Source organism: Syngnathoides biaculeatus, chromosome 11, assembly GCF_019802595.1.
Source record: "Syngnathoides biaculeatus isolate LvHL_M chromosome 11, ASM1980259v1, whole genome shotgun sequence".
Classification (NCBI taxonomy): domain Eukaryota; kingdom Metazoa; phylum Chordata; class Actinopteri; order Syngnathiformes; family Syngnathidae; genus Syngnathoides; species Syngnathoides biaculeatus.
The window spans coordinates 18877882-18904439 of NC_084650.1; the positions used below are offsets into that span (position 1 = coordinate 18877882).

General features: G+C 38.9%; 1 protein-coding gene across 3 annotated transcripts in view; it reads right to left on the reverse strand.

The window, feature by feature from the left end:
* si:zfos-2326c3.2 (misshapen-like kinase 1) overlaps positions 1-26558 on the reverse strand; it is a 53298-nt gene that overhangs the window by 20077 nt on the left and 6663 nt on the right. The window contains exons 3-17 of one of the 3 annotated variants that reach the window (XM_061834085.1): positions 18755-18811; positions 16392-16517; positions 16178-16288; positions 14614-14704; positions 14350-14480; positions 12575-12629; positions 12379-12457; positions 11079-11251; positions 9025-9097; positions 7891-8014; positions 5536-5631; positions 5325-5453; positions 3697-3756; positions 1078-1398; positions 372-506 (exon numbers count right to left, since the gene is read on the reverse strand). In XM_061834085.1, the coding sequence (XP_061690069.1) occupies positions 372-506; positions 1078-1398; positions 3697-3756; positions 5325-5453; positions 5536-5631; positions 7891-8014; positions 9025-9097; positions 11079-11251; positions 12379-12457; positions 12575-12629; positions 14350-14480; positions 14614-14704; positions 16178-16288; positions 16392-16517; positions 18755-18811 (1761 nt within the window). The remainder of the gene's footprint in view (positions 1-371; positions 507-1077; positions 1399-3696; positions 3757-5324; positions 5454-5535; positions 5632-7890; positions 8015-9024; positions 9098-11078; positions 11252-12378; positions 12458-12574; positions 12630-14349; positions 14481-14613; positions 14705-16177; positions 16289-16391; positions 16518-18754; positions 18812-26558) is intronic. The other 2 variants (XM_061834086.1, XM_061834087.1) reach the window with 2 other exon arrangements.

Genomic DNA, 26558 nt, shown 5'->3' on the forward strand with positions numbered 1-26558 from the left:
ATATACACATACACATATAGACAAACCGATGTTAAAGTTTGCATTGTAAGTACTGTATTGCGGAACCGCTAAGTCAAATGCCTCATAGCGGGTTTGCAAAAAATCAGTTATGCATGATGTCACTTGACACTTCAGCATATCACGAGAAGTCATTTTAGCAAGCATCAAAGGATTAAGTCTTTAAAACTTTTTTATGCAAGTCAGTTCAAAATATGTACAAGCAAGAGACAACAAGAAAAGATTAAACACAGATAGTTACTTGAACTAAACAGACACACATTTCAAGTAGAAACCAGAATTTTACCAGTATAAATTGTCCTTTGAGGTTGCACTTTACAGCAGTTCATCTTCATGACAGAATTGTGAAATACCTGGTTTGTGTGAGCTCTCTGCATGGCTGGGGTACAAGGACTGGAACTGCTGCCGGAACCCAGCCTGGTGTGCATCTCGCCGGGCAGGCCCGAAGCTAAAAGCATCCTGGCCAAATTTGAATCCTGGTAGTCCATCTAAAACATGAAGCCGATTGCGCTTGTGAGTGTGAAGTACAAGTGGGTCTAATCAGGATGCCTTACTGTGGTTAACATTCATGGCAGTAGAAGTACTTATTGTAAGTACCGATAAAAGGAATTTGAGTGAACTGTGGCAAAACCAAATAGGAGAACCACTAAACCGAAATGTTATAAATCTAAATTATCATCAACATTTGACAGCATTTAACCATCATTTTGTGTCAAATTATATGGTGGATTAAACATGAAATTTTATGGCAAAAGCTGCTACGGGAATTATCACTTTACGAATTCAACAGCAGAAAATGATGCTGGTACAAAGTTATTTCTGTCTGTCCAGCAGTCACCATAATCATACTTTACCAAAGCATTTTACTTATTTTCTTCACAGGTGTGAGGGGTGAGGTTGTGGTCGGTGGCGAATATGAGGTAACAGGAGCATCAAAGGAGAGTTCAGTTATTTGCGAAAAGACAAGAACACACCAAGGACAGACAGCCCATGTAACACAATGCGGGGAGAGTGGCCGTGATAAAAGGTGTTTGATAGCCAAGGATGGCAGGGCTTTACCGCTGAGCGCTGGCAGTTTGCGGGGCAGCTGGACAAGGAAGCAGCAGCGGTAGCGGCAGGAATGCCAGCGTTCCCGCTGTTAGTCGTTAGCTTTTGGACAGCTACCTCTGGCTTTTCTCTTTGCCTCTCCTGGTCCCTCTCTCTCTCTGTGTGTCTGTGGTCATGCTGCAGGGACAGGAGCTGGGTTTGGTCTTTAGGGAGGGTGCGGTGGGATCTCCTGCCTGACGAGGGCTGCTGAGGCTGGGGCTTGGCTGGTGAATGGAGATGAGGCTGCAAGTGCTTGGCCTTAAGCTGAAGCAGCTGGTTTGGAGCCACAGCTCTCTATGCAGCAAACATGGAAAGCACACATAGAAACAGACAAAGACAGGCAAAGAAGCGACTAAATGAAGCAGAATTTGTTTGTGTACCCTAGAAAAGGAAGTAAGATGTTCAAATATTTTTTAATGCATCTTATCGTAAGATTTTAAGTTCAACAAATTCTATGAATACACTCTAAATACAGTACATAACTGTTTTTATCTGGACATAAAGTTGAATTCAATTTAATAATAGCCATAGCACAATGGCGTGGAATGAGTTGCGGGCACATGGGACAGGTCAAATGCCAACCTTAACCAGAGACCTGTCCAACATTTAGGCATATTCAGCCCAATCACCTCATTGGCTCTAATAGAGCACTATTGAATATTGTAAGTTAAAATAAAACAAATAGACAGAGCTTTGGGAACACTTCCCACTGTATATTCGCTTGTGTCAAACAATATGGAATTGAGTCAAAATAAATCAGTGTGATATAATAAAGTAGCTAAATCCAGTTTATTGGTCACATTGCACATCACTTCATCTATTTATACCCACACATTATGTAAACATCACTCGTAAAGGGAATAGAATGACCAATTTTTTGACCTGGGACACCAAGTACCCTATTTTCCGCACTACAAGGCGCACCTAAAAGCCTTTAATTTTCCCAAAAGCCGACGTTGCGCCTTATAATCCGGTGCACCTTATATATGGATCCATATTGAGCCTTTAGTGCAGCTCCATCTAATGGATGCATAATGTAACCCTAGCCTCTACTGTAGCGTCGATTCTATGCGCCTTATAATGCGGAAAATACGGTAGTTCACACTGGAAATTGCAACCAATCTTAAACAGGTCTAGGAAGGGTTCAAAGTGAGGGGGGTAAAAAGTAGGGAAAATGTGAGTGAGCCATTCAATGGTGTTAAGGAATTCTTATTGCCACTCAAAAAATGTTAACTTGTACAACCGCGAATACATTTTGTTTTCGAGCCTTTAGTTTGTACACAGGCAAAAAGAAATAATTTAGCCCATGTGTTTAAATACATTCTTATTTTCTGTTCATCATCTCAAACACAACAATGAATCGACTGTTTTTCCAAATACCGTGTTAAAAAAACAAGAAGGATGAATTTTCTATTGTATGTTCATTCTGAAAATAAATGACCGTTTTGTGCTCACTAATAAGTTCATGAATGGTTATATTTAAAACATTTAAATTATTAATGTTGAGCGGTGTCGAAGTACTTGAACATCCCCCCTTGCCAAAAAACAAATAAACCAAAAGACAAAATACAAAAATGACACTAATGCGAGTGTGGTCTACTGTATGCGACTCAATCATTGGTTAACAAAACGGAAAATGGTTTAACCTTCCTCACGCTGAGATTTTCACAAAAAAAGCAAAATTTGGGTGTATGTCACCACAAGGAAAAACACATACTGTAGAGATCCCACGGTTGCATTTAATCTGGTTTTAGCTGAATCAACCACTCCTGAAAGACGACAGCGATGGCACAAGGAAGCATGCTGCCGACAACCCTTTTGAAAATAATAGGAGCATTTTAGAAGCAATACGGAGAGACAGGACAAAAGATAAAGTGGAAACAGAAGAAAGGGATACGCTGTGAATGCCAGAGGGAGGGCAACAGTGAGAAAACAAGGAAAGGAAGAGAAGACATGCAGTGAACAGTCGAGACAAAAAGAGAAGGCTTTTAAACAAAAACGAAGGGCCTGCTGTGATAAACATTAGCTTTAAAGCTTGTCAGGATCTAACACCCCAGCTACTGCAGAGCGCACGTCATGGTCTTCTCTCTTAATCCTAACGGGAGTCCCTGAAAACTAATACTTTTCCCTTCACTTCACGTCAAAATGATAAACACGCTCTGTACTACCAAGGGTCGACAATAAATTAGATGTCTGAACTACATTCTAACTTTGTCTACGTTTCCTTTTACTAAGCGCTGTGTGTGGCACTTTCAATTATGGCTTTTTCCTCCGCTTTCTATCTCACCAAGTCTGAACCCTGTCTTCTTCCTTTGGGGTGGAGACTCACGTGCATGTAACAATTGCCTCTCTAGGTCGCTCCAAAGCATTCTTCAAAGGATAAAAGGATAGTTTTGTAACATCCATAAGGGAATTGAGCCACATTTTTCACTGTCACAATTACAACAACAAAGAACCCAAACTTCTTCTTTACTGGTCAATGATTTGCAGACACAAAGGCCGGTTACAGACTTTCAGTGACCTATTCCAAGTGCATCACATCAAAAATGGAGAATGTATTGTCAAAAAAGCAGAATGTTGAAAATTAAGTACCTGCTCTGAGTCCAGGGCCCTTATGGGTACATCAGCATTCCATTGCCTGTCTGCATGGTCCTGTTAGAAACATAGAACACATAAGACAGAGCTTATGTACAAAAAGGAGACTTTGTAGAAATATTTTTTAGCCAGCATTGAGTTACCTTTAATTTAAGCGCAAGAATAACCCTCTCTCTACATACCCAAGCGTACATGCACTAATACTCACACAAAATAATTAGGATAGTCTGACGTCAAAAGATGACTTTTGCGAGGTGGGTTCTAAAATATTCAGAGATTGCAAGATGGTGGTGGGAAGCTCTCAGCTAACGCACTATACTAAATATTTTACAATGACCTCTTTTTAAATTTCTATGGAAAACTCTTACGTGCCCAAATAGTTTATCTGTGTATTTAAGGGTCAGTTGAGGTTTTCACCAAGGATCTGAAAGGTCACAAAAAGAGATGATGACTCTAAAACAAAGCTAAACTGGACCATGAGGTAAAAAAAAAATATGTCACGTTACTTGCCTCGGTTTTGGGAGTTGTAATTGGACAACTAATAGCATTTGCTGGGAACTGTGAAAAACATACTGCACTGGATCCATTAGTTAAAATGAGATGCAAACAAGTAATAACAGTGGATGAGAATGAGGATCTCCAAGTATTTGCTTTTCCGGTTGTGACTTTTAGCTACAGTAAGGAAATAGATTTTGTTTGAGGAAACTGAGGGCAACCCCCCCCCCCCCCCCAAAAAAAAAAAAAACAACAAAAAACTGCTGCAAAGCCGAGCCTTTTGTGTATAATATCGCATTACTCAAAGTAAACTAATATTAGCATGTGTGTTCGTAGGTCTATTTGAAATGACTTGAATGAAAATGTTCCAGAACAGTGTGGTTGGAACAGGTGCACCATTTCCTATTTTTGGTTTCACTTCCATTTCCAACCAATTTGTATGGAAACATGATGGTCGGTCAACTGTTAACAGCCTACTCCAACAGCCACAAAACAACCCAGTACTTGATTTTTACTTTGGTGTTTTAATCACAGAACGAGTACATGGATGCATGAAAGTAATTCTTATGGAATACAAACCCAGTAGACTTCTGAGATCGACTGACTCGGGTCAAATAGTGGAGTGAAGAGTCCAAAGCAAACATGGTGAAGCAGCATTTAGCTATTATGATGCACACAAATGGAATAAGTTGCTGACAGAGGTAACGTCAGCTCTAAGTGTGAAAGTTTTAAACCCAGGTCTAATACGCTTCTTTTTTCTAATCCTTTTTAAACTTTTTCCAATTTAAATGATATTTCTTGCAATGTAAACTGTAATTATTTTTAAAAATGTATTTATATTTTGTTGTCATTTTAAGAGCTGTTGATAGCTATCCGACTTCTACACTCTACAATATAAGCAATTTACAATCAGTTCAAAACATACAAGAACATGAAATACATGACTGGGAGGAATTCGGTTAGCACTCAGTAAGCTTTATATTTGTTTGAAGATGAAACCAGTCGGTGACATGCATCTGTGGCCCGCAAGTGACTTGATAGAGTTGTTAGCAAGAGATGGGGAAAAAAGCTCAATATTTTGTTGCAGTGCTTGACATCTTGAAGACAAATAATTAAATTGTGATCTTTACCTGTTTCCTGTCATTTCTCTGATATCTGTCATTCTTTAGGATTCTGTTGTCGCGGTTATCAGATTCCTCCCCAAGAATAAGCTCTTGTAGTTGTGCCCACTGGAAGGCAGTGTCTGATAGCTGTCGCCTCTGTTGTTGGACACATTCCAATTAAACCCAAGTTTCTCATTTTTTTTAGTCACAAATAACTACTCGACCAAATCCCACTTACGTCTTCTAATATTTGTCGTTTCTCGTGTTGTTGTTGTATCCTCCTTTGTCGATCAGTCAGTAACTGTTGTTTGTATTGTTCTTGTTCGGCTATTTGCTGGAATGCCAAGGCATAGATTTGAAAGACTTGAAAGTGATTTCTTTTTAAAGCATTGATCCCTTTTGTGTCCCTGACATCCATCCATCCGTCCATCCATCCATCTGCTTAGCTGCTTATCCTCACAAGGTTTGCAGGACAGCTGGAGCCTATTCTAGCTGTCATTGGGCAGGAGGCAGGGTACACCCTGAACTGGTTGCTGGCCAATCACAGGGCACATGGAGACAAACAACAGTCGCACTCACAATCACACCTAGGGGCAATTTAGAATCTCCAATTAATGCATGTTTTTGTGATGTTGGAGGAAATCAGAGCGTCTGAAGAAAATCCACACAAGTGTAGTGGTATGATGTTGTGCGCTATAATAGGAACAGGGCATGGAAGCAGACTCTTATTTTGAAAGGCAGTGCGTGCTCTGGCATTTATTCTCATTTTCGTTCTTTTCAACAGTATTACTGGTGTAAAGAAGTGGGTATTTAAAAATGTTTGTGGTAAGGGGGAAAATGCAGTTGAAGAGTTGGTGGAAGATCTGAGAAACACAGGAAGTAGGCTGCATGTTTTATTTTGAAGCCACACTTATCGGGTGGCTAGACGAGATCACTTCCTCTTGTGTTTCTGGCTTGTAAAGTGTAAGAGAGAGGATTAAACCAGGTTGAGACCAGCCAATGTATCTGTCTTCTCATTCATCGTACAAAAAAAAAAAAAAAAAATACACAACGCAGAGTTAGACCCACTACACAGGCATGGGGAGAACATGCAAACTCCACACACTCTCCATCTACTCCACCATGCCGCCTATCCTTGAGATGTTAAGCCGTAATTTTCAAAAACACATGAACACTCATTATGGCACGACTTAAGTGGAAAACTCAATGCAGTATTATGTCGTGTTCACTTGTGGAAATGAACTGAGAGCTACGAATTGTTTCATCAGCAGAAAATTTCTGCGACACAATATTATGTCAGAATGGAAAAAAGTCACTTAAAAATACTTTGGTTTAAGATTTGCAGTTGAAGCTCTCACCGTTCCACCTAGTCCCAACCCCACAGTCCTAAATGCCAACAAGACAAGCGCCTAGCGTTCTGAACCATACTGTGAAATCATGCTGCTTGGCTAAAACGTGGCATTATCTCATTTGGCTAGCAGCTGTGGCTTTAATAATGTCAATTTATGTGTAGTATGTGTAAACCTCAAAAGGCAATGGCAATAAACAGCTTGAAACAAGCATTTGGCATCTTTTTGAAAGAATTGCTCACTATCTGATGATGACTGCAAAGTTTCTTGCCACCACGTACTCCTTCTAAGTCAAGAAAACGAAGACAAAACGATTGGCTGAGTGATGAGTGGACAGTGTAGCCAATTTATTAGTGTTGAATAATTGAACTACCGAGTGCAGTAGTTTAAGTTACATTGGTTCTTTCCTGATTATTCTTTGTCTTTTTGTTACAGACCACAGTCCATAAATCACTCCCAACAGAATATCAGTGTGTTGTTCTTTTATGATCTTCTCTACCATAAGTGCTTTGCCACCCTTTGGTTGTATCCATAAGCAATTACAACCCCCTTTTGAGGAGGCGTCAATTACTGTATTTTCTGCACTATAATGCGCATCGCATTACAAGGTGCACCTTCAATGAATGGCCTATTTTAAAGCTTTTTTCAAATATAAGGCGCACCGCATTATAAGGCGCATAGAATAGACGCTACAGTAGAGGCTGGGTTATGTTATGCATCCATTCGATGGAGCTGCACTAATGGTGCAATATTGATCCATATATAAAGTGCACCGGATTATAAGGCGCACTGTCGGCATTTGAGAAAATTAAAGACTTTTAGGTGCGCCTTATACTGCGGAAAAGACGGTATTTGCTGATCTTCACAAGTCGGTGCTGGGCTTTGACTCCATCCACTGCATATTGCAGGTGATCAATCATATTTCCAGGGTTCATTGTATTCAAAATTTAAAATGACCAATACAAATAATCTCATGTTTGATTTACGTATATGTTGGCTAAAGAAGCACTGCTTTGATGCATCAAAATCAAGATTTTACATTATATTGAGATTTAAGACCGCGGCCAAATAAAATGTCATGACACACAAAGAGGAAACTGAGATTACAATATTGATACAGTATTTGATATTGATACAAATCCATGTATTTCGTTATGTAAAGAAAATAGGTCTGTTTGGGAAATGGTTGAAAACAAAAGTGAACATTATAGTACTTACAACATCAACAACGTTATACAACTTACCTGTTGTCTCTGCTGATCCCCAACCAGTCTGTGGCCCCTGTGTTGGCTCTCTTCTCGATCCTCAGTCTGTAAACGCAGAAACTCCCGCCTTAAGGTCCATTCACCAGGAACATTCACTATGGAGCTAGAAGAAGCAATGGAGGGAGCAAAATACACAGATTGTAATTACTATGTGCGTCATACTGTATTTGACCAATTTAAAAAACGGAGTAATACCCCCATTATTTTTATAATCATATTTAGGTTGATGATAAAACAATGGCAACCAAACTATCAGCACATATTTTTAAGCATTTCCAATTCTTAAATTATTCATTACCAGTGGTGAACAGTAAGAGCCAGCAAGATATTTTCTGCTGACTTAAACACTATCAGAAGCACAGGTTTGGATTTACACTCTAAACCATATTTCCCCCCCATAAGGCAGCACGGTGATTCAGCTGGCAAAGCGTATGAGGTCCCCGGTTCAATCCCAGACCCGCCTGTGTGGAGTTTCCATGTTCTCCCCGTGCTTGTGTGGGTTTTCCTCTGACACTCCAGTTTCCTCCCACATCCCCAAAACATGCAACATTAATTGGACACTCTAAATTGCCCCTCGGTGTGATTGTGAGTGCGACTGTTGTCTGTCTCCATGTGACCTGTGATTGGCTGGGAACCAGTTCAGGGTGTACCTGGCCTCCTGCCCCTTGAAAGCTGGGATAGGCTCCAGCACTCCCTGCGACCCTCGTGAGGATAAGCAGCAAAGAAAATGGATGGATGGATGGAAATTGTATACATTTTTCCCCACAATCTTTTGTCTTTAATTCTGTGGCATTTCTGCAGGTTGCACTGCTTCTAGTATATGTAAGTGCATGTTGGCTGTATTTGGCCAATTAGATTTCAGCCTCTCTTAACTGTTCTGTCAATCTAATCTGCCCACGGCCTTCAGAATCAGTCGTGCTGGCTGGTGTACATTACTTTAAAGATATCGTAGATACCAAATGCACAGCCTGCTACTGATACATAATAATATTTGGACGTACTATTGGATAATTGCCTAGTTTACCTAAATGTATATCATGTAAATATGTAATTTTACATGTCCTGTGATTTCATCCTTGCAGCTGTGCTTACTTTTATTGTAGTCGGACTTACCTGGGTTCTCCTTCCTCTTCTGTGACCTCGTCTTCTTCCTCTTCACTGCCACTGTATTCATACTCTGGACCTTCTGTGAAGAGCCGCAGGAAGGTCAAGAGATTAACGTGTTAACATTGTTAATTATTTTCAGTACAACACCCCCAGCCCCCCAAAAGTAAAGCTCTGAGTTAGGAAATCAAAATCTTGCACAGTGAATTAAATTATAGTGTCAAATGTAAAGACAGCATAGTAGAGCATGTAGCGCCAGACACCCCAAACCACTTGTGTCCCTCCCCTCTCAGCTGCCTGCCTGTGCTTGAAAACTGCAGTTTGACAATTAAAGTATGCGTAAAGTGTTGGTCATATGAAATATGGTAATGGCTGGTGCCTGTAGGGGTCAAAAAAGTACATAAAGTAAATCGCTAGCGCTCAACTTTATCAAAACTAAACTTTCCACCATACTAATTGTTTGCTCTTGTGAAATTACAAAAGAATTCTCAATTGCTGAAATTACTCCATCTAGTGGACCTCCTTATATCAAAACTGATTATTTTTGGTCATCTGTGGAGATATTCAACCTGTAAATATAATCTTATTCCAAGTGATACATGTCTGCAACACTTCCTCTGTGGCTCCAGGAAGCATATTGTCATTGGGAAGGAAGATGGGCCACAGGAGTGTAGAATAACATATGGTACGGAAGCATCTTGTATAATTTGAACATTTAACTGGCACACCATATGTTACCATGGACTTAGGGAAGGGTTGCAGAATACCGGTGTTTGTGCATAGTAAAAGAAGCCACTTAATCAGTTGTCTTTGCGCAATGGACAGGAAAAAAATTCCTGTTGGTAATGTCATTTGTGCTCATGCCATTGGTATAAGAGGCAAAAATCCGTTTGCTGAGACACTACACGGCTTAATGTCAGGTTTTGGTGACACAAAAGACAATTATGGGGCTCAAAAATGGGGATGCTTTGTTTGCAAAAATCCAGACGCCCACACTGCATCATATTTTAATAGATTTTTTTTTTTTTAATCAACAAAGCACTACAGTACGTTTTTTGGTCCACACACACTCATATGACTAATATTTCATTTATGAATGCTCATATTTGACCAGTCAGTGCAATACATGCTAAAAGAAGATTAGAACCACATGCATTTTCTGTTCCCTACATTCAGGAAATCTCTCATGGTTGTCCCTTGTTTATACTCTTTCTTTCTTGCTTTTCTGTCTCAAAGGTTCGCAGATGAAAATGGATACTTGTACATCTGACATCTGATGGACAAGACAAGGATCTTGCATACCTTCAATAATAACTCATCAGGTTAAAAACATGGAGTTCCTCAAATCCATTATCTTTTGCCCCCTGCAATGTGTTCGCACAAAGGCAACATATCTCCATCCATCCCTCCCTCCCTCCATTTTCTTAGTCCCTTACCCTCGCAAGGGTCGTGGGGAGTGCTGGAGCCTATCCCAGCTGTCAATGGGCAAGAAGTGGGGTACACCCTGACAAACAGCTGCACTCACAATCCCACCTAGGGACAGTTTAGAGTGTCCAATTAATGTTGCATGTTTTTGGAAAGTGGGAGGAAACCGGAGTGCCTGGAATAAACCCAAAGCAGGCACGGGGAGAACATGGAAATTCCGCACAGGTGGGTCCGGGCTTGAACCCGGGACCTCAGAACTGTGAGGCCAACGCTTTACCAGCTAATCCACCATGCCGCCAACATATCTCCATTAAAATAAATGTTTTAAAAATATATTTTCTCTCTAATCGAATAAAAAAATACAAATATACTGTAGCAGCAATAAGTATTTGAAAATGTACAGTACATGCATGTAAAAATGTTTCATGTTGTTATTAAGACACGCTGTGTGTACTATTTCACAAATGAATTAATTTCATTTTGAAACAAGGCTGTAACAAAATAAATTGTGGAAAAAGTGGAGCACTAGTAAGAGTTTCCAAATGCATTGTCTCCTTTGCAAAGTCTCTTTTTGTGTAACTATAATAACAATCTGAATGTTGATTTTCCACAGGATCTATTTGACAATACCCAATTACCTTTTTCCTTTTTCTTTCTGGTTCTGTCGAGGTGATCTTTGAGCATGATGCGAACTTGTCTCTCATTAGTCAAGTCTCGAATGAAGGCGTGCCTCAGCAGGACATCCGTCGTGGACCGGTGCAGATGGTTCTTAACTAGACAGCTATCAATAAATGACAGAAAGCGCTTGGACCTATGAAGAAATGAAAAAAATAGTAACTTTTTTTCTCATTTTTCACAATTGTAAACATTAAAAAATAAAATATAATCACAATTGGCCCATATTTACAGTATTTGCAACAACAAGATAAAGTTAAAAAATTAGGATTGTTATGAATGTTACTAAAAAGCATTTATGAGAATAAAAATACTTGAGTAAAAGCTGCAACACTACTCACAACAACAAATGTTTAAAATACATCTTTCATCTGTAAATTGCAGAACTGAGAATTTCAAACTCACCTGTAATTAGTATGAACAAATGCAAAAATAAAAATAAAAAATCCCTCAAAAAATTTTCAAATGCTGACACAATATTTGCAAAGTATCAATTAAAACTGGTAACTTTTGAGATTTGCATTGTCTAAAATCTTTCCTAGAGCTGCAGAGAAAATGGGCACAGAGAGAACTGCGTAGCGCAGACTGTTGGAGCTACTGAAGGCTTTCCTATGAACTCGTTTCTTCGGAGATGAATAGTGAATGAAAAAAAAGCATGGTTCATCCACCAGTTCACTTTGAGGGGTATATTCATTATGCAAAGGAGTGAAGGAGATGGCGGAAGAGAGGGAGGAAGGTTACGAACTTAATACTGGCTTACAATTTTTATTTGTTTTCTATGTTTTTTTCCCTAAATGATTTTACATACGTTCACATTGCTGAATCTGAAAATGACATCAGTTTCTCTTGTTCAGGTCAGAATTCTGTGGCAAGGGTTATTAATCACTCGTTACAACCTTTGTTGACTTTAATTAGAATCGTAAACATTGATAGATGTTACTGCCTGCAAAATGAATGTTATATCATTACTGTTCAAAATTCAGGACATGAAAAATTATCCATACACCTAAACAAAATCATTTGGCCTTAGTTTAAAAAGTTGAAAAGAGCAAAAACAGTGGTGCAATTGCAAATAAGCACATAAAAATTTTCCCAAGTCAGCAAAAAAAATATGAGACATTTGTTGACTTGTGTAATAACTACTGTGTTGCAGAAACAACTCATGCTGATTATTGTACAAATGACATTTTCTCAATTTTGTAAAATGTAAATTGTGTGCATGCATGTTTGTGTGAGTGTATGCGTGTGAGCATGTGAGCTCACCATTTTTTGGACTTAAGTCTTGGCGGAGGGTTGCGTGGAATCAGAAACAGAGCTCTCATGGGATGCATGTCACACAAAGCTTTACACATATCCAGGGGCAATTCAGGGGGGAGAGAGACAAAAAAAAATACATTCAATATAAATCCTGATTGGGGAAATACCTTGTAGAAAAGTAATAAGCCAGAAAAAGTCTTACGTGGGGCTCCCTCTGCCATCTCTAAAGCAGTGATGCCTAAAGACCAGAGGTCACTCTGACAAGAAAGAAACGAAAAAAGTTCCAAGTCATGTACAAACACAAACTTCTTGAGGAACTCACCATATTGCACTAGTGTCGGGCTGCACAATTATGGCTAAAATGATATTTGCGATCACTTCTGTAATCACAATTATTCTTCATCTAAGGGAACAAAAATGTCAATTCCGGTTGCATTACTTTCTAGCAGACCTGCTTTGAGTTCAAAATGAATCATCAAATAAGAATAAATGATAATAAAAAGTTTTACTTGAGCAAGTACTAAGTGAATAAATGTGCTTTTGCAAAGTGCAATCATGAATTGAAACTTAATTGACGCAAAAACAGTTAATGCATAAAACGCAATAGCATTAAGCTATGAGCACCGACTTCCTTTGGAAATCCCCTTTGCTTACATAGCGAATTGTCAAGGGTAACGGTAACTCTCCATTGTTCTGCTTGATTGGTCAGTTTTGCACGGTCACAAACTGCAAAGAACTCAACAATTGTGATTTCCCGCTCTATTTACTTGTGACGTTTTTGCTGAGAGGGCCCATTTCAATACAAAAGCTTTACATATATTAAGAAACGATGGCAATTTCAGATTTTATTTTGAAGTTAGCTACGGAGGCTTGTGCCTTGCCCTGAATGAAGCCTTAATCATACCTTAACGCTCTGGTGGGTGGCTAACTAGGCTATGGGCACCGGTGGAAATGAAGCACATTTCATATGTAGGACTGTCTTCATTTTAAAATCAAACGAGCTCATTCCTGGCATTCAAAATCACCCAAAATTTAAATCTTAGTAATTGTGCAGCTTTACACTACTGTACATAAGACTTGTAAAGAAGTACAAAACTCCAAATATTACTATTTTTGATCATTGGCATTTTAATTACTTCATGTTAATCATGTATTATTTTTTAATTTAAGGACAATCTGTGACATCTATCCATCCTTTTTCTATGGCTTATCCTGAGCCTATCCCAACTGCTAAAGCGGGAGGAAGGGTACCATCTGAACTCCAGTCTTCATTGGGAAAAATTAAGATGAAAAGGACAATTCAGAAAAGGCAAACTTCTACACAGTTAGAGTAGAGCCTGGATTCGAACTCCCGACCTCAGAACTGTGAGGCAGATGTGCAAGCCACTTGCTCACCATCCATTTTCTACCGCTTAGACTTCCCTTTCCCCGGCCACTTATTACAGTTCTTTCGGAGGGATCCCAAGGCATTCCCAGGCAAACCCAGAGACATAGTCTCTCCAGCGTGTCCTGGGTTGTCTCTGGGGTCTCTTTCCGGTGGGACATGCCCGGAACACCTCACCGGGGAGGCGTCCGGGAGGCATCCAGATCAGATGCCCCAGCCACCTCATCTGGCTCCTCTCAATGCGGAGGAGCAGCGGCTCGACACAGAGCTCCTCCCGGATGACAGAGCTTCTCACCCTATCTCTAAGGGAGAGCTCGGACACCCTGCGGAGGAAACTCATTTCGGCCGCTTGTATCCAGGATCTTATTCTTTCGGTCACGGTCCACAGCTCGTGACCATAGGTGAGGGTAGGAACCGCCCTGCCTCATTATTTGCATGTGGAAAAATCTGTATGCTGAGGTAAAAATATTCTGTTTGTTTTACAATAATATATATAAACTTAGAGGTAATTTGAAATGTTTTACAATAATTCAGTTTGTTCATTCTGAGCCATATTTTGTATTTGTATTTTTCAAAAACATGCTTTTTCATACCCTGTAATCATATGTGGCTTCTGGATTCTCATCACAGGCAATAACCTCTGGAGCCATCCAATAGGGAGTACCGATGAAGGTGTTTCTTCGACCAATCGTCTTGTCCAACTGTGCGGAAACCCCGAAATCCACTAAAACACACGTTGCACAACACACAATAAAATTCTATGTGATCCTGGCACAATAGGAGGGCTGTGTAGTGCTGTGCCCGAAGCGCGCTGCGTGTACTCAAGATTCCACAGTGCATGTGTCTATGTGTCATACCAAGTTTTACTTCAGCATTCTCTGTAAGCAAAACATTCTGTCCCTTAATGTCCCTGTGAATCACATGATGGGAATGGAGATGGGAAAGACCCTGGAGGACAAACATGCACACACAAAAAAAAAAAAAACACACACATGCACAGTCAGATGACAAATGAGGTCATAAACATTCACTGAATAGGGTAACAGTTTTTCAAGCTTGTTGAGATGCTTTTCCCCTTCAGGAACAAATACCAGAGACTATTAGTTTAAGTGGTGGAGCGCAGTCGAACAGGATACTAATGAGTGGCACAATTTTCAAGTGTGTGTGCGTGTGTGAACTATCACTTCTTCAAAGGGGGTTAAATAAACAGAGGAAATGAGTCCTGATTCTGACAATGACTTTACCGTGCAATGCTGTGCAGTTTTGTGTGTTATAATGTTGAAACAATAAGAAGATGCTGATGACGGCAAAAAAAAAGTCACTGGCAAAATTCCAGAGCTTTGTCCTTCATGCATATAACTCGTCAGAGTCCTCCGAGCTTTATTGAGAAAGGGGTTCTCAGAATCTCGTGATCCCTTGTTATGATAACCATAACATAAAAAAAATAAATAAATCCCTCAAACTGTTGCCATCACAGGGATGTTGTACCCTGGACATTAAGATTCATTCTCTCTGTGATGCTTCCACAACTGTCCCAACTATGATTTTTTTGTGTCTACATACAAATGTAAACAGTAACTTTTATTATATTATCATTACTAACTTTTAATATATTTATTATTATATTATTACTTTTACTTAAAGTACTCATGTACAGAAGTGGACATGTGGTGATTACTTTTTGTGTAAGAGAATGTATTCTGCAAAGCTAAAAAGGATAAGTGCGTTTAAAACGTTTGGGGAAGGCTGAACTTAAAAAAAAAAAGGAAAAAAATTACATTTGTCAATTTTTGACAATTCCAAGAAGCCTAATATGATTTGCGGTCATTGGGATAGATTACTGTAGTAATTGTGTTATGATGCATTAACCAGACTCATCAATTCTATGAAAAAACTGATCATACAAAATGTTTTTGTAATATGACCAAATATTTTGTTTGACATTGAAGTATGTAACAAATGTAACAATGTAACAAAGCGTGGGATCGATTCCCGCTCAGTGAGTGTGTCGATATCTGCCCTGCGACTGACTGGCGACCAGTTCAGGGTGTACTCCGCCTTTCGCCCGAAGCTAGCTGCGATAGGCTCCAGCTTTCTCGTGACCCTTGTGAGGATAGGGATAATGGATATGCATACTCCATCTATCTTTCTTTTCAGCTCTGTTTCAGGGTCAGTGGTAAACCGGAGCTTACCCCAGCTGGCTATGATCTTCATAGTGAATTATAGGACATGTCCAGTTAGATGTGACGGATCTGGACAACATATTGTACATCTTATATAGTAGTGGATAACTCACTTTGACGTGATATTAGTCTCACACATTATATTAAAAACAGACCCACAATAAACCTCTAAAGATTTGGATGCCAATCCAATGTAAAGTTATGTGTTTGTAGCTCTCGTCCGTTTTTGTAACTTTACCCTGAGCACCTCTCGGCAGATGTAAGCAATCCAGTCCTCTTTCAGACAGTTACCCTTTGTTTTTTTTACCAAGTCTGTCACAGAGCCGGCTCCACAGTACTCCATCACCAGCTGCCACCACACGAAGGAAAAATAAAGTATTAGGACACAGACGCAACCGGTAAAATTGAGTCATTTATAAATAAGAGTATATAAATTTTGTCAAGGAACAAACCCAGAGCTGATGGTCCTGTCCAGCAGGACTTTTCTTAACAAAAGCTCCATAATAAGTAGCGATATTTCTGTGGTGGGAGTAACTCTTTAACATGTTGATCTCCATCTTTATTTCCTCTTCTTCCTCCTATAAAAAAAATCCAAAACAAATTATGATCATTAAATTGTATTTACAAATGTTATCTCAAAGTTCTGAAGCCCGGGGTTTGAATCCAGCCCCCCTGTGTGACGTTTGCATGTTCTCCCCGTGCCTGCATGGGTTTTTTCCTCCCACATCCCAAAAACATGCATTCATTGGAGACTCTAAATTGCCCCTAGGTGTGATCGTGTGACCGTTGTCTGTCTCCATGTGTTCCGCGATTGGCAGGCAACCAGTTTAGGGGGTACCCTGCCTCCTGCCTGATGACAACTGGGATTGACTCCAGCTCTCTCGTCACCCTCGTGAGGATAAGCGGCACAGAAAATGGATGGTTGGAAGATCCAAAATGTTAGTGCTCTAAGGATTTGAAACTTGCATATGACCTACTTTAATCTAAAGTAAAGAAATTTGAGGAAAGTCGGGCAAATCTGATCTGATCAATTTGTAACCTGCTTCAAAACAAAAGGATTTAAAAAGGCCAAAGTTATTTTTGTTACACAGCAAGTATGAACAGTTGGGACATATATGATCAAAGTTCATTTCGGGTTTATACTTCTGCATTGAGAGCTTCTTTTAGAAAGAAACTTGTGATGTCTTTCACACATGTATTAATTTGACAAAAGACATGTTTGTCTATTCTTCTAGATTTCTTCTCATTTATAATCTCGAATATCATAATCCCAAACATGCTAGAAATTAGGGAACACAAATTCTTCCACACCAAATTCATCCAAACACATACAAGCATGCTATCATGGACCTGGGTCACACAACGTTTCCCATAAAAGTTTAAAGCACAAAATTCTAGAACACGTCTTTATATGATAATGAAAGTCAAAGGGAGTAAATGGGCCTGGCCCAGATATAATCTCAATGCTGGGTCTAGCACAGATACAATCTTAATTCTTTAGTTCATAAGGTGCATCTTTAACAGCACAGTTTTTTTTTTTTTGGAAATGCTGTCCATATGTTGTACGACTGAAATTCAATCTGAGCTGTGTACGAGGCTCAGACAGTTCACAGACACAACGGTTCACAGTCAGGATTATTCAGTTGGTCAGAAGAGCTGCACAGTGATCTTTGTTTTTATTTATTACATCTCAATGATAATGTTAAAGTCCAAAATTCGAGCTTGACAGAGGAAGAAAGAGGGGGCGGGTGGGGAAAAGGGGTGAAGAAGTTGGATGTGGATGTTAACTAGAAAGCAGGAAACAACTGGGTCCTTGTATAAGGCGCCGGCCTCCTTTAAAATCTCCTCAGGAACAGCGGAGTGAAAAAGACAAGGTAGAAGTCAAACTTTCACCCCTATCTCAAACACAATGCATCCTGCTTGGGTCTGCAGTCTGTGTGTATTTGTTTTTGAGTGTGTGTTGAGACAAAGGCATCCTGATGAGTACTCCCATGTCTTTTGGACTCAGATTTGGCTGTGCTTCACACAAAACAATAACAGAAAAAATGTTGAGGTTTGACAGCGTTGGCTATTGTGGCTTATTTTAGAATTTGTTTTAGCCTATGAACAAGACTAATGGCTCCATTTTTGTGACTAACACAAATACAGTGCTGTGCTTAGCATAACTGGACGCTAGCCCCAGTTTCTGAATTTTGTGTACCGGTGTACCCCCAGTGCATTTAAAAATAGAATGTCTCCAATGGTCTGGGCATGAACACAAACCAAATTCAATCCAGTCCAGTCGAAGATGGCTCTTTCATTCCTTTTAAAATAATAATAATTATATGGAGACATCCCTATTAAATCTCTATGAGCTGGTGATAACCACGGGACACTTTCGTGCCGGCCAGTGCGATGATGTTCAGACGGTTTGATGCCTGCTGTTCACATATTTATTTTGAAATACTTCTGATCCACCATACGTGCACAGCGCTCCCGTATCAGTCTGTCTAGGTTAGGGGTAGGTTGTCTAATGATTACTGTTACTGATTACCTTTGTTTTCTCAGATTTTGAACTTTCAATGAACTGAACATGGATGTTTTCAAATGTGGTAGGAAACCAGAGTACCCACAGAAAAGCCACACAAGCATAGGGAAAGCATGCAGGAAGGTCAGAGCCCGGATTTTAAACCCCAACCCCAGACTGTACTTGTGCAAACCACTCCACCGCTGTGCCACTTCATTAAATACTTGCATATGGAAAAATGCAGAGATGATTTCTCTACTTGTTTATAAAATTAAATTGAAGAATGAAAAACATGAAATGCAACTTTACCTCTGTGACTTCCATGACTTTGATAGCTGCCATTTGGCCTGTTTTGACATGACGACCCTGAATGACAAAAGAATGACATTATTATGAGCATTACATAAGTAATAGAATGTAATATGAACATAATCATCTATGAGCAACAGTCAGGGTGCCCAGATGGGAATTTTATGCTGCCGATTCTGATACCAATGATCCGTGACTGAGATCTGCTGATCTCGCTTTTATGCATCTTTTGATCAAGTACATGGAAATCGACATTGTTTCCAATTCTTTTGATTCCAGTTATGTCTTCATATTTGAATTTCCCTGTGAGAATTATAAGAAGATTGGATAAAAGAGGGCTATGAGTGTGTGACAGAGACAAAGACAGAGGTGTAAAATACAGTCAGGTGGAAATGTGGAAAATTGAAAGCGTTGTCATGTGTCACAAAGCTGACACGATAATAGCCGACAGTGGTTAGACAAGACTTCCATGACTTAAAACTGAGACAAGGCCGAAAGCAAGTGAGAATGATTGAAATAGAGCAGACGGCATGACAAATTCCACTGGAGTCACTCTAACAAATAAACAGGCATAAGAAAGAGATTCAGAAATTATTCTATGGGAAACAAGAGTGATCGTTTGATAATTTGCGTTCTCGAATGTCAATTCCTAACTAGAGGCAAATTAGAAAAATAACATTCCGTGGGGGTGGATTATGTGAACCTTTTGGAATTCTTTTAACCTATTCATGGGCAGGGTGGCAATTTTTTGCCTTATTGAGATAAAAGTCTCCTAATAGGCCACAATCATGGAAATAACACTTCTTTTTAGATTATGGGTAAATTATATGATAACTTTACTCATTTATAATCTCGTCCCAAAACTGGTACGCTGCCCGCGAGAGGGTACTTGGGTTTTCTTAGTAGATCGTCCCAAAAACCAGAATCAGAATCAGATTAAAACACTGAAATATTTTGATATACTGAAGGATATAATGCGTGAAAATCATGATGTCCCAAAACTGGGATGCTGCCCACGAAATTAATTTCTGCATAAATTATTATCATTCTGAATAAAATGTAGTCTAATGATCTAAAAAAAACAAGAATAAACAGTCTGCCCAACAAATACTACAATATTTTTTTTCACATTTTTAATTGGAAAAAACAAACATGTAATGACAGGGAGGAAAACAAGTGAACATTGAGACTGCAGATCATCCGAAATCTAATCAGAGTCAGGTGTGAGCCAAAGCAGAGATCGATCAACCCAAACAAAAAATAAATAAATAAATAAATAATGGAGCTGTGGCTTATGGCTGCTCAGGCCACTAGGAAACAATTATCAAATAATTGTCTACTGTCTAAGAGCATTACCCAATATAGACCATGCCACAAATAAAATCATCCACAAATGGCAGTTTTAATGTTGAATTATGCTCCTTTATTTGCTCACAAGTCCCTTTAGGAAACTTGCTTCCTCTTTGCATTTGTTTGTTGGAATGCATTTTTGTACCCTTGGAAATTTTACAGTAAACAAGGTCATATAACCAAATTGAATGTACAAAAATACATACAATAGCTAATTTTATAGTTCGGGTATTCAAAAACAAACCTTACAGAAAAAAACCTCTTGCAAATCTTTACGTGCATGTACCTGCATTATTTGGTTGACAAATATTAAACCATTAAATAAAACTTTACAAAAGTTTTGATGGAGAGCCAAATAGCTAACTATGGTTTGTATAAGACTGCAAAAATGTAAAACCAAAGGAAACAATAGTAAGAAATAGGGATCTTCAATAGAATTGAGTTATATAATGTAATTATGAAGAACTTCAGAATTATCTTACATAATTTTGTACATGACAAATGTATATACTGTGCATGTGAAATATAGCACAGGATAATTTTACACAGGCTCAATGGCATTTTATTGACAGTGTCCAGAACTGGTCGCCATTTGAGAAACACCATGACAGATAGCTGATATTCCTCTCAGGGGAAAGCACATATTTATAAAATTAATGTGAGAGCTACTGTCAGACTTACACAACCTAACTCATTCCACCCTTGACATTATTTCCATAATTGCACAGAATTCTGGCATATGAGCATGACTGTGATAAATAAGGAAATGGCATTCCTGTCTCTTCCGTCTCAATGGCGTCTGTGAACGATGTTGCCACCGCAAGGTCTAAATATGAAATGTTCTTCTTATTAACGGCATATATAATCGACAGCCCGCCCCCCCCAAACACACTTGCACAGACACACACTTTTCAGACAGAATTAATGAGTGGAAGGCATGAGCCCTTTCTGACATTGTCCAATACATTTCATACAGACTTATGTTCGACATTTGTGGAAATGCTAGAGGAATCGGACATACACAAAAACACAGCAAAACACAAATGTTCTCCCTAGCACAAACACACACGCATCGTGTCAGAGTACTCTATAAATACTGTGCCAGTGAAAAGGTTACAATAATATATTCATACATATTTTAATTAGGTACAGTAGAGAAGTGTATAACTCGGACAGCAAATGGACAACGGTGACATATCCCACTTCAACTTGTGTATAATTGTATATATCTTCCTCCATTGTTTTTTGTCTTGTAAAAAATCTGCAGGTCATATTATTGTGAAATACGCTACAGTTACTTTTATTTTCTTGGGCACAATAGCTCCATTCTCATATATGTACATGCATGTCTGTCATAACAAGAAGTCAATGTTGACTGTAAGCAAGCGAGTCTAGAGGGTGACTGAATGCATCCCTTCAACCACAATACAAAATGTCACGTCTCGTCTATTTCTAGCTCAGTGTTTCATCTAAGTCTTACTCGAAAAAAGCATCAAAAAGGCAGAACAGTTCAGCAATCCATTTTCTGTCCCGTTTATCTTCACTGGAGTCACACAAGACCCCGTGTAAATGTGGACATGCGTCAAGACGTCGCTTATTTTGTGTAGTCTTTCATAAACGTTGTCACCTAAACAAGCCTGCTCCTAAACAATCAGTATCCACCCGGAAACAGGAAATGTAAGTTAACCGTACTGAGCATGTTCGGAAGTGATGCCAAAAGCGCATGTTTAGAGCTTCTTCACGGACTGTGAGCGCATTTACGTTGAAAGGCATCAACATCATGAGCCATGTCAAAGGAAATTCAGTTACACTGAAAATATTTCTGGGATATAACACAGGTTATGTTTCAGTATCTAAATATAATAAATATGAGATTGAGATTTACTTTGACCTGATCTAAGTTCTAACGTTAGACTAGTCTGTCCATATATCTTAATGCGAACGGTCATTTTCCCCGTGGTACCCGTTATCTTGAAGTTGAAAACTTTTTCCCTCTACATGCTTTCGGAAGATATAGATCATCTACTGCTAGCTTTCATCAACGGATTGACAATAGATACTGCCACAAATTACGCTAGACTATAACAATACATCACGATTGCCGACAGGAATGTTTGTCATAATGTATCGCTAGCTTGTTGTCGCTAACGGCGATTATGTTGAACGAAACTTTCAGCATTTTCAAAACGTTGTGTGTTGCGGTACCGTTCGTGTTTATTCCTTGACAGGCCATTGCATTTAACTTTTCTTCAGATAACGTTTGCCAGATCAAGAATTTTTATTGATGAAAAATTTTATATACCATGTTTTATATCATGTTTTACTAATATCAGTTGAAATTGGAAATGATCATTTCTAAGTTTGAAATTTTCGTTTTATATTTTAGTTAAGCATTTGTTCATTTTATTTTTGATTTGATTTTATATTAATTCGGTAAGTTATTTTAAGGTCTTGAGATTCCATCCCGAATCACACCCGCAACTTTATCTGCGGGCATGACTGGTGGACCACACCCGTAACTTTACATCTGAGAGCATGACTGACCACACCCGTACATTTTTCAAATGTGAGTGACTGGTCATTTATAAAATAGTCGCATTTGCTTTACTTAAAAATGTCAAATTTAACAAATACACTGGAAATCCAGTCAGTGACGGCCTTTCGACAGCCATGAGGCAGCAGGAAGTTTATCTTAGTTTCTTATGATCCAACAAAAAGGTTTTTTTCCTGAAAAATAATTGCGAGTGGGTTTGGAAGATTCACTATATATAGCAACACAGTTGTTAAGTTTGACACGATTACATCACAAAACCCGAGCTCTGTTCCCAGTCATTTAATAATGAAATCTGTACACTCCATTTTCATGACAGAACCGATTCCCCAAAATTTAATGATTTAAAGTAGGATGAGACAAGTGGATATTAAGTGCACTGTAATTCTTGATCCTTTGTGTATTTAGAAAGAATGTCAGACCTTTATTAAGACACATGGGAATGTGTTTCACATTGTAAAAAAAAAAAAATGTCGTAAATGCAACGTCTCCAAGAAAAAATACAGAGTTGGTTACTGCCTATGCATGTTGGACATCAGTATGAAACATGGTAAAAAAGTAACATTGTGACACCACTGTCAGGAACACACTCCAGTCATTAGCAATTTTCCTTTTCTTTAGTTTTCATCGCTCTCTCTACCGCTTCCTTCCTCCCCTGTGCTCAGACTTTCTACCTTTCACCTCTGTCTTCCTTCCTTCATCCAGCCTTGCTCTTTCCCATGACTCCGCTTAGTCTTTATTTCTTTTGTGACCCTTTCCATCTGAGACAGAACTTCGCTAGAAGATGTCCCCTACAGCCTCCTTTTACGGTTCGGCTGCAACAGAGAGGAAGTTGAGCTTTTGAAACTACAAAGATTTAAGGAAGTGTAAATGATTCATGTTCAGGGCTTGCATTACAGGACAGCCTGGCTTTGTACGTCCATGGTGTTTCACAATGATGTCAAGCACATCAGCTGTGGCAGCAGCATGATGAGGAGGGCTGAGTACGAGTGACCTTTGACAGAAAGAAAAAAATCTGTGCTTCACACAGATTATTGCATCACAGGCATCTGTGTAAGTGTCAATCATTAGTGAACAGCATAAATATCAGATGGCCAAACAATTTTTGTAGATCATAGTTATGCTTTCCACTTTAGCTCAAACCAGCAAAGGGGTCCCACAGTGGTGGAGTCACATGCACACTGTCTCTCTTTCTCTCACAGAACAGAACTTACTTGCACAGAAGGGAAGTTCCTTTTACAAACAGGGAAACGCCCTGCACTGTGTATGTGCGTTTGCAGGCATGCATTGCAACTACAAAACGATGACAAGATGATGAGTGAGATGAACAGGCACAATCTACTTTAAGGCGATACAATTTTAAATTGGCTACAATTTGTCCAATGTATTGTGCTTTTTATGCTTGTTACATGAGTGTACAAGTACTCTCTTAATTAAAGGAAAAAACAGCCCATCAATAAAAGCCTGAAATATAATTCCATTTACAATATTTCTGTTTAGCAAGATTTTTCTAATAAGATGATCACACTTTTAAAAAAGGATCTGCTTTATTTGTCCATTAGTTTTACCACGTGATTATTACTGTTGAGCACAATGCATCTTTCAGGGGGAAGGACGCATGCCTTGTGTGAATGTGTTAAAACAGAAATGAAAAAGAAACTGAATTACAAGGTCACAGGGGAACAAGGCCAGTAACTCAGAAAGGAAATGGTTGTTTGTTCCTATATGCCCTGCGATTGACTGGTAACAGGTTGAGGGTGTAGCCCGGTAACCGGTTCAGGGTGTAGCCCGCCTTTCGGACAAAGATAGCTGGGATGGGCTCCAGCACACCTGCGAGCCAAGTGAGTATATGCGAAACAGACGATGAATGAATGAATTAAAAAAGCTTAAGAGAAAAACAATTTTAGGTGGACATATTTTGGGGTGTCACATTACAATTTTACGTAGGTAGTTTTCAAAAGCACTAGATTTCAACAGCAAATGTTCCAAATTTGATCACCGTATAACTAAGGTAATAGTATCTTGAGGGCACTTTAGGGGTGTTAAACTTCTATTTTTATGCTGGTCATGTCATAGTTATGTTTACCCACCAGAGGCAAGTGTGAAACTATATCCAGTGCTACCGTTTAAATTTAAGTTACGAAACGCCTCCTTGGAAAAATATTGTGTCTACTTATGAAGGAAAATTCAGGATACGAAAGGAAAAATTATGCACTGGATTCGCAACTTAACACTAACCCTAAGAACAGATTAGGCTATTTACATGTAAAAAGTGAACTTACGAAAAATTCACATTACAATTTTAGATTGGGTACAATTTGTTCCGTGTATTCTGCTTTTTATGCTTGTTAGAAATAACATGACTGTACAAGTCCTCTCTTAATTAAAGTAAAAACCAGCCCACCAATCAAAGCTTGAAATATAATTCAATTTACAGTATTTCTGTTAAGCAACATTTCTCTAATAAGATGATCACACTTTTAAAAAAGGATCTGTCTGCCTTATTTGTCCAGCAGTTTTACCATGCGATTATTAGTGTTGAGCAGGATGCATCTTGCAGGGGGAGTGACGCATGCCTTGTGTGAATGTGTTAAAACAGAAATGAAAAAGAAGCTGAATAATAAGGTCACAGGGAAACGAGGTCAGTAACTTAGAAAGGAAATGGTTGTCTGCTCCTATATGCCCTGCGATTGACTGGTAACCGATTCAGGGTGTAGACCCGGCTTTCGGACAAAGATAGTTGGGATAGGCTCACGCACACCTGCGACACAAGTGAGGATATGTGACACAGATGATGAATGAACTAAAAAAGCTAAAGAAAAAAAACATCATTTTAGGCAGACTTATTTTGGGGCGTCACGTTAGAATTTTGCATGGGTATTTTTCCAAACACACTGGATTTCAAAATAAAATGTGCCAAATTTGATCACTCTATCACTACGGTAAATAGTAACAGGATGGCACTTTAGGAGTGTTAAACTTGTATTTTTATGCTGGTCACGTCATAGTTATGTTTACCCACCAAGGGCAAGTGTGAAACCATATATCGTGGTACAGCTATTTACAAACTTCTCTTGGAACAAAAACATTTAGGTTACAAAATGCCTCCTCGGAAAAATATTGTGTCTACTTATGAAGGAAAATTCAGGAAACGAAAGGAAAAATCATGCACTGGATTCGCAATTTAACACTAATCGTTGGAACGGATTAGGCTATTTACATGTAAAAAGAACTTCTGCTTATGAAAAATTCACATTACAAAACGACTTCCAGAAGTAATTAATTTTGGAAGTAGGTTTACCTTTAAATGTAGAATCGCCTCATATTATCGCAAATGCACAAAAAACATAAGGATAACAAATTTTGAAGTCAGAAGCTGACAAAAATGTTTGAACTATTATTCATTCTATTTTAAAACTAAGTAGTACAAAAAAATGTTTGGAGTTTTCAAGATAATTAAATTTGAAAACAATTTGAACTTTTGGTAATGTAAAAATAAATGTGAAAGTAACACATGCTTTGCTTTCCGGTTCACAAGAACAAGTGGTTGGTTGGTCTGAGCTTGACGTCTGTGATTTCTCAACCATGGCATGTAGTTTACACCTCTGTCTTATGGCACCACAATGGTGCCTAAAGATCTTTCCAAAGGCTCACATTCACCTATTCAAGCAAAAATTCATACACTAATGGGGGTAATTTAGCATTCAATGTCTTGCCCACCCACGCTTTGACAGCGGATGGGCAGAGCGGGGGATTCGAAATAGTGACCATTCAGTCACTGAACAATCTGCTCAACCATATGGGCCACAGCTGCCCTGTTTGAATGATCCTTTCACTCTCTCTTTTAGTTTCTTTTTTCTTTCTCTCTTTTTTCTCTCTTGCTGTACTGTAGTTTACAAACAA